This window comes from Rhinopithecus bieti, unplaced genomic scaffold (genome assembly GCF_001698545.2).
Source record: "Rhinopithecus bieti isolate Rb0 unplaced genomic scaffold, ASM169854v2 scaffold_9619, whole genome shotgun sequence".
NCBI classification, from domain to species: Eukaryota; Metazoa; Chordata; class Mammalia; order Primates; family Cercopithecidae; genus Rhinopithecus; species Rhinopithecus bieti.
The window spans coordinates 290,520-299,739 of record NW_016806074.1 but is presented as its reverse complement, the minus strand read 5'-3'; the positions used below and the strand labels follow the sequence as shown (position 1 = coordinate 299,739).

General features: G+C 33.7%; 1 protein-coding gene across 1 annotated transcript in view; it reads left to right on the top strand.

Moving 5' to 3' along the window:
• The first annotated feature begins 643 nt into the window (after window positions 1-643).
• Window positions 644-9,220, top strand: part of PTPRQ (protein tyrosine phosphatase receptor type Q) — a 207,191-nt gene continuing 198,614 nt past the window's right edge. Inside the window, exons 1-2 of the mRNA XM_017874615.1 lie at window positions 644-768; window positions 3,619-3,765. Coding sequence (XP_017730104.1) covers window positions 3,684-3,765 — 82 coding nt within the window. The 5' untranslated portion in view covers window positions 644-768; window positions 3,619-3,683. The remainder of the gene's footprint in view (window positions 769-3,618; window positions 3,766-9,220) is intronic.

The window sequence follows — 9,220 nt, the reverse complement described above, 5'->3', positions numbered from 1 at the left end:
GATAACCCCAGTACCTCAGTTGAAAATGCAGAAATCACCAGTCTTCTGTGTCGCTCCAGTGGGGAGTTGGAGACTGGAGCTGTTCCTATTTGGCCATCTTGCTCCGCCCCCTATTTCTTTCTTTTTAAGAGAGCAGGTCTCACTCACTGCAGCCTCAAACTCCTGAGCTCAAGTGATCCTTCTGCCTCAGTTTCCCAAGTAGCAGAGAGCACCTGCGGAAGTGGCCGACTGGGGGTAGCCAGGCGGGGGTCGAGTCAGCAGGAGGTGTGCATGGGAAGGGGGGGCGCGAGTGGGGAGAACCCCCAGAGTGGCGCGGAAGTGAGGGGAAGGGGGCGGCCGGGTGGTGATTGGCTGGGCTGCGGCAGGCAGCTCCGGGCCAAGAACAAAAGAGAGCAGGCGGCTGGCGTCCTCCGGAGTAGTAGTAATTGTTAAAAATAACTTTATCTGATGATCCAGCATGTGTTATTCACAATTTTCAATTATATTCCATGTTTTCTTTTTTAAGTTAAAAAAACTCTTTGCTTTCAAGTGTGATATTTTGTTTTCCTTCTTTGCCTTTGTGTTTTATTATGTGTATTTAATAGGGTGTACTTTAATTTTAAATATATATTATATATTTATTTTATATGATTATTTTAGTGCCTGAAGGACCACCACAAAACTGCGTAACAGGCAACGTCACAGGAAAGTCCTTTTCAATTATATGGGACCCACCAACTATAGTAACAGGGAGATTTAGTTATAGAGTTGAATTATATGGACCATCAGGTAAGCCTTAATTGGTTTTGTGTTTGTCTTTTGGTGTGAGAATAATAAAATATGTTACCAATATCAAACTCTTTTTAAAAGTATCAGACTCTTTTTAAAAGACCCTGAGGTTGAAGCAAACAATAGGAAAGTCATAAAGAAAGTGAAGTCCTTTGATTTTTTAATTCAAAACCATAAATGAGTATAAGAATGACAAAACACCACTATTCATATTCCACATTTCATGTGATGCATGTGAAAAACTAGAGATAACTCCTCAAGAAAAAAGTGTTAGTGGAGATATACATCTTCAAATATTTGAACAAGAAAGCCTTGGCTTACATTCATGAAGAACAATGGACTTTGACTATATTAAATTAGATTTCTATTCACTGCTAGGAGCCTAGTTTTAATCATTAGAAAGAGCTCTCTAAAAATAACATGGAAAATCTCTGTATCTTCTGCTCTATTTTGCTGTGGACCTAAAACTGCTTTAAAAAAGAAAACCTATTAAAATTTTAGGCAGCTTTATAAAGTGGCAAGTTCGCCATCTTTGTAAGCAAGCAGGACCTGGGCATCCACTTGCCAGAGATATTTTGAGAGGTTCAAATATTATATCATTAGAAGTGAATTATGTAAAGTCTAAAATTCTCTCCTGATTGAGATCCCATGGTTCTATGAAAGAAGTTTAGTTCTAACAATGACAAATAACATAAAGCCACATATTATCATTTATTTGGGGGCATCGAAAAAGATACAAAGTTCCAACTCATTTTATTTTGCAGTTTCTATGGTATGAATCACACGTCACCATCATGGGTAATCCTTATCTTTCATCCCTAAGTAACTTATGCTTTTAAAATTCTGAAATACTCTTACTCCCTAAAAAAAAGATAATTCCCTCCACCCACCCATCCAATACACAGAAACAGACATGGATACACAGCTACATCTTTTCTATCTGATAATATTGTTCAATAATTGGCTGAAGTACTCTTTCATTTGTGAGACTGGCTGATAAATCAAGTGAGAGGCATTTAGCAATAATTGCGTTTAGCATAATGGGAGTGATCACATGCTTCCAGTATGGTGGAACATGTGGGGTAAATACCTAACTAATTAGTTTAAGAGCGAATGGGAGAAGATCACTGGAACAGTGGGTGTTAATGGAAATGAGGAAAATAAGGAAAATGCTAATGATATAAGAAAAACGAGAATTACTGGAAAGGTGTCTGTGTGGGTAGGTGAGATCTTTTGCTCAAAAGTAGCTATTGGTTTGAGATAAGAATACAGATAATTTGTCCATACTAACAGATGATTTGTCCATAATTTGTTCTTGTAGGCTGTAAGGCAGAGTATGGGGGTATAGATGCTGGTAAATATATAGTTGTGTTGGTGGGAGCCTGTGGCAAATGTTTTCTAATTGGTTTACTTTTTTCAGTGTAGTGGGAAGCAAGACCATTAGTTGGGAGTGAAGATAGGGCAGAAAGTGTTAGAGATCTGAGCAGAGAAGAGTAAGTGTAAAATAATCATCTAGAAGAGTAGAGTGATTGGAACATTGACTATGTAAGTTGAGTAAGATTCCAGGCACCATGTAGGGCTCATTTGAGGTTTGGCTACAAATAAAGTGATATCAATTAATGGTTTTGTGCTGTAAACCAACTCCCTTCAACAAGAGAAGGGCAAGGGAATTGGAGGCCTGTGTAAGGCAGTGATTATAATTGAAGTTGACACTGAAGCTGGGTGAAGAGTGGAAATCAAGTGGTGAGGGGCCAAATAAAAGAAAACAAAAATAAAATAGGTGATTAAATCAATGGATTGTTGATTTCAGTGGATTTAAAGAATTATCAGTTCAGGATTACAGAGGAAATGTAAAGGACATAGGCAAAAGTGGTTAGAAAAAGTTGCATGAAATTGAGATTCTTAACGATACAGAGTAATTGATGATAGTAGTGTCTAAGTTATAATCTTGAGGGAGTGGCTGAAATTCTGGAAAACTAGATTATTTAAGGAAATATCTAAGTAATTTAAGGATTATCTCTCAGGATATTAAAATCAGCATAAATTAAGATGGTAGCCTTGAACCAAAACTGGATCATGAAAGTAAATGAGAGTAAATGACCCTCAGGTTAGTAGATTATGACAACTGTGAGGGCTAGTGGATGTCACTGGTAATATAGTATTTAAAGCTGTGGGCTTTTATAAGGAGAGAGAGAGGATAGTGAATAAAGTGGAGCAATGAGGAACAAGAACAACACCTACACCTAAAGGCGTGGTTACTTGAGAGCTGTGGGGGGAAAACAGACTGCCACCATTTGGAACTGGCTGCAGGGGAACAAAAGCAGTGTTCTTAGGAAAAAGCCAGTTTGTAGTTAGAGCAAGAAGGTAAAGGAAACATTAAAAGCAAAGTCGAACATTTAAAGAATGGTGCTGACAGACTAAGGAATTTTGTTCAGAAGCAAACTAGAAATATTTTCTAAATATATCCTCTTATAGAAGATAATGAAATTATTTAGCATTTTAATTGAATAAATTTGAGTATAAAATCTGGTCACTTTTTGAATTGATAAAATTTGATGCTTCCCTTTTCAATATGTCAAAATAACCTTGTAATTCAAAAGGGCTTTATGATTTAATAAAAGTAATTTTAAGCACTGGAACATTTTCATGTTCTTTCATTTATTTTCATTAAATTCATATAAATGTACTACTAACCCACATGTTTAAAATATATCCAGTTTTGATATTATAATAACAAATTTTAGTGCATAGGTTAACATTTGAATTGTTGTCCTTGGCTCTGTACTTAAATGTGAACATGATTGCATGCTTGATAAAAAATAATCCATGGCTGTCTTCCACTTTTTGCAGGTCGCATTTTGGATAACAGCACAAAAGACCTTAAGTTTGCATTCACTAACCTAACACCATTTACGATGTATGATGTCTATGTTGCGGCTGAAACCAATGCAGGGACTGGGCCCAAGTCAAATCTTTCAGTGTTCACTCCACCAGATGGTAAGAACAGAGAATGAGTGAGATATTTTTGGTATGCTTATGAACTTCATGAATTGGTAAAACATGATATTAGAAGCAATTTGTTTTATATTTACTTAAATCATATTTTTCCTTATTAAATTACTACCTAATTCATTCTAAACATGTGTTCTCCAGAACATTAAACTCATAGCGTGCTTCAAAATAAAAGGAACCCAAGATCAGGTAAAGTTAGGAAATACCATACATAGTATTGGCCAGTTAGAGATTCACAATAAAATTTAGCAAAACCTCAAGAAGTCATAAGGTAAACAAACACATTTAGTACGGTTTAACTACATTTTTAAATGTGGAATCTATTTTTTCTCACAGAGCTAGTGTTTAGAGGAATTCCTATATTCCCAATTCTTTCAACAAAATATGTTTATAATCAAAACGGGATTCTAAGCAAGTGAAGATTCTGAGTGGATGCATGATACAGATTTACCAGCATTTACTGAAATTACAAAAGGAGTATTTTTCCTCAAGAAACTTCCTTATAAGTATTCATTAAACATCATTGTTTTAGGTGAACTATACTTTAAAAAAATTGTTTCCATACTATTTCACAACATACCTTTCTGGCCCACACTGAACTTGCTAAATGCCTTCATTTCTATTTAGGGATTGTAATTATGGAGAAAAATAACAGTAACTTCTTATAACACATTAACACTTGGAAAAGTTTCCAGACTTTGTTTATGTGGAAGCTAACAGACAGTAACTTATAAATGAAATATACACATGTACACACACACACACACACACACACACACACACAGGTCATACATTCATCATTCAAGCATTTGACCATTAGAGGGCAGTAACTATTAGGAAATGTTGTACTTCTCCCCTTTAAAGAAATAATCATTGATATTTTGTTGAAAGAACATAAAAGTTATGTTTTATCTATTTCAGATGAAAATTCTGACATATATATATATAGTTTTAGTATACATATAAGAAAGTTATACATACTCATAAGGAAATTTTTTTTTTGTATTAAAATTTTACCATTGTGTTTCTATAAGAAGAATCTTAGCATTGTGTAGCTTCTCCCTTAAATCTTAAGTCTTCCTCCATCTCCACCTAAAAGCTGCTCTTAAGCATTTCCTAGGAAGCTAGACAGATTTACAGATATGATTAAATAAAGCAGAGCCCTTGATTTTGGTCTTAATAGAGTTTTCTCAACCAACTCAATATACCCACTGATTTCTATTCTTGTTATACAATTAAGTAAATCCTGAACTATTGTCTTCTTTCAAGACCAGCTGATTTTGGTGCTTCCAAACAGAATCCACAACTCAATAAACGTATTTTTATTGTCATCATTCTTGGATTATAGCATTTGATAAAAATGGGGAAATAGATAATGCGTATGCCGTGCACAATGCCATGTTATTTGTCTTAGATTATTTTAAAATTTACTTGCCTTAATTTCTACATTTTTTATCCAGAAAAGAAGTAGAATCTTAAGGTCATCGTTCAGTATATTTCACAAGGCCTGTTTTTCACACCAAATCATTTTAAGTCGATGACTCCATTCACCTGTATAAAAAGCAATTTTTCCTGTGTTTCATTCTGTTATCTTCCTGAGTCACTCCTCCTGTAGACCACACACTGGTGGGTCTTAGAGGGGCCTCCTGGTAACTGATGGGCTCCACCAAAGGCAGGGTTGGCATACTTCTTATATCCTCATGCTAGCCTTCATCCATGGAGTTCTCTGGGGATAGTTCAGCCTCGGGAGCTGCTTCAGTGGAATACTCTGGCAAATGCAGTAAATGTAGCTTTCTACTTCTGACACCACTAATTAATCCTGGTTCCAGTATTTAAAACTTTGAAATAAATGGATCTCTAAACTATATGAGAACAATGTGATAACTCATTAGAACTATCTACTTTCAATTTAAAAATGATTTCTTAATTTTATATTATCCTTTTCATTAATACAACAGGGTTTTTAGTATTCTAATTAAAGTTACTTAATTTATTTTCTTCTCCATATTTAAACCAGTCTATCATCTATTTAAAAAATAATTAGGACTAGCTTGCTTCTTTTAAATTACCTTTTAAAACAATTGGTACTCTTATAAATACTCGTAGAAAAATGTTGCATTGACCTCTTATAGAGAATGTTATGTGCTATTACATTACAGTGGAGTTAATTTCATTACCCCTGGGGATGTTATGGTCCATAGTCTACTTTGAAAGAAAATCAGCATCCTATTATTTTAGCAGTTCTCTTTTATATTTCCTAAGCCTTCTATATGTCTCTTAATATTTTGATGAGTAGATTTCTACATAGGCACGAAAATAAATGATTTTGGAAAAAAAGATAATAATCTCCAAAGCTATAAAATGTCATAGAGTTGCCTGTTCCAAAATCAGATAATGCTGACAAATGTAACATAGGCAACAACATTCTTCTAACTTGTGTGAGGGGTAAAAAAAAATAAGCAAACTGGGATGCTTCAATATTGTCTAATAACTTTTCTGTCAGGGTAGTTTAGCATGACCATTTCTTAAAAGCAGACAAATTTCTGAGATTCTTGTTTACTCCCTCTTAAATAGACTGTGGCAGTGTAGACATTTGTCCTCAGTGATTTAAACTTGTTACTTTCTGCAAAGAGTAGTAAAATATTTGTAGGAAAATAACTGAGAGCCTGCCAACTTTGTGTTTTCAGGATTTGCAGTGGCTTTAGTTTTACTACTTGTTTTTCAAAATACACTTGTAAAGAAAGTTTAATTTGCTAGATAATGGCAAAAATGATCTTAATGTATTTTCTTTGACCTCAATGCTATTTGTCTCTGTTTCATTTCTTCTCATAGTTTTTCATTTGAACACCTCAAATCATTTGGAATATATTTTAATAAATCGTATATTACTGTGTTTCTAATGTATTAGTAAAATTTATAAATATATTAACTCAAGAATGATTCTTAGGTAGTCCATGTATATAACGCCTTCAAAATTAAAATTATTTTGCCCCTATCTAGAAAATTCATCATTGAGCAGCATTAATTTTGAAGTTGGAAACAAATGGTATTGGGGTAAAGAAAATACAGGATTTTTTGGTCAGATGTCTAACTTATTTCTCATTTATTTGTAAAATTTGTAAATATATTGACTTGAGTATGGCTTGTAGGTATTTCCTATGGATAACACCTTCAAAATTGATGCTGAACCATGAATAATTGCCTTGCGTGTTTGATTATCTTGAGTTAATTTTGTGTCAATATTAAAGTCTTCTCTAGTTTCCTCATAAGAGTTTGTGGTCTAACAGATCAAGTATCTTTTTAAAGACAAGATACTATGCTGTCTACTCCATTTCCTTTATCCCCTAAGCTTAAATAGAAAAAAAAGATGTTTATAGTCATTATTTTTATGCAAGTTTGAGGTATATTTTAAGGTAATATAGAACCACTTAATCTTTACTTGGATTGTAATTTTTGCCATTAAGTATCATGGGGCAATACTTACTAAGAAAGTAAGTAATATATGGAATATATAGAAATATATATTCTAATTAAAAGATAGTGTCTGCTACTACTCTTGGGTTTCACTAGCAAAATAAGAGACAGTAATATATATATATTTTTCTGCTGTCCTGCATAGTATTTGATATCTAACACATTAGTGTGTTGCATTGACTTGATCATTTCACTTATTTTTCAATAGGCAGGGTTTAGTTGCCTGATTAATATGATCAATGTAGTCATTAGCTGGTTTTTTTTTTTCAGTTGAGATTCTACATCAGTTCAAAATAAATGGAAAAAATGCCAGATCTCTTCTGTGACTTAAGTTATGCAATACTGGCTATTGTTTTGTCTGCATAAAAACTACAAAATAAAATTTTAAAGAAAGATGGAATGAGAGCTTTGCTGTTTAAATAGCCATGTTATTTTACACCACACAATTATTTGGAAAGTTTCTCCACCCTTGAAAATTGCATATTGGTAAATTGCATGTTGGTAAATACGATGATACATACATGAGCTCTAGGTACAATATATTTTAGTGAAATAAAACTCATACTAGAGGTGACTTGTGCAAAGGGCTTTATCTGTCTTATTCTTTCCTCTGTCCTCAAGTGCTTAGAGCAGTGATCATATGATCAATGCTCAGTGTGTTGAATGACGAATGAATGGCCCAGCGATTGTCACGATATCCAGGGAGTCTTTACTGGTTACTTCATGAAGACAAAGGAAAAAACTCAATCTAAGGGGTGAAAACTTTGTATAGTTATAGTTACCATAAAGCCAACTTAAGCATAATTATATTTCCTCATTATAAATAACATATATGGGAGTTGTAAAATTATTTTCAATTCCTTTCTGTTGTCTTAAAAGAAAGGCGGTCATTTTCCTTTGTTCCCTTTTAAGACTATATGCCTGTCTTCTAACTAGAATTTGCTAAACCTGTACCACTGCCAGATAGCTTGGGGAAATTAATTTAAAGTGTAACAACAATCTGATCATAAGGGATCATAATTTTATGTCATTTTTACTTTCTTAAAAGTTTTAGAAATTTGAGAAATTTTCTTGAACTCTGTTCCTTATAGTAACCTGTATAGTAATAGGAAAGCTATAATGACACCCACTATATAGATGAGGAAAGTAGAGGTTGGAGGGATGAATGAGCTATTCATAATCACAAGTTGAACTGTAAATAAAAATAGTCAAAAGCCAGGGGATGTTTATTTTTTGCCCATTATTCCTGTGAAACTGGGAAGTTCCCTAGATGTCACTCTTGGTGACTTTACAACTAGAATTTGCTTTAAGTTCTTTTTACTGCATTTTATTTTAAACCAATTATTGGTTTGTTCCTATTTTCTTTACTATTGCAATGAATAAAGGCCCCTGAAATTTGAAAATAACATGATTTTTTTAAAATACCAGAAAAAATCAATCAACTCTTCAAACAATTTCATGTAATAAATTAAAACGCAGTCTAATTTAACTTACCAACTGTATTTCATTGCATTCAGAGTCTTCTGAATATTATTTTTCAATCTGTTGGTAAAATTTTTATGAAACCATGAAGATTTCAACTGGGCATTAATCATCTCCAAATAGGCAGATTCTCAAGAAAATTATTTTCATTAATTAATTTGTTTCAGACAAATGTTATGACTTTTATTTTGGAAAATTATTCTGTTATTCTGCTCCTTACTTACATTTCAAGAACAATATTTAGAAATTTAGTTTTAAATATCCATGTATTTAAAGACATTTAATTTAAAACATTTATTATACTTTAAGTTCTGGGGTACATGTGCAGAACGTGTAGGTTTGTTACATAGGTATACATGTGCCATGGTGGTTTGCTGCACCTATCAACCCGTCATCTACATTAGGTATTTCTCCTAATGCTCTCCCTCCCCTACCCCCCCACCCACCCCACGCACCAACAGAGCCCGGTGTGTGATGTTCCCCT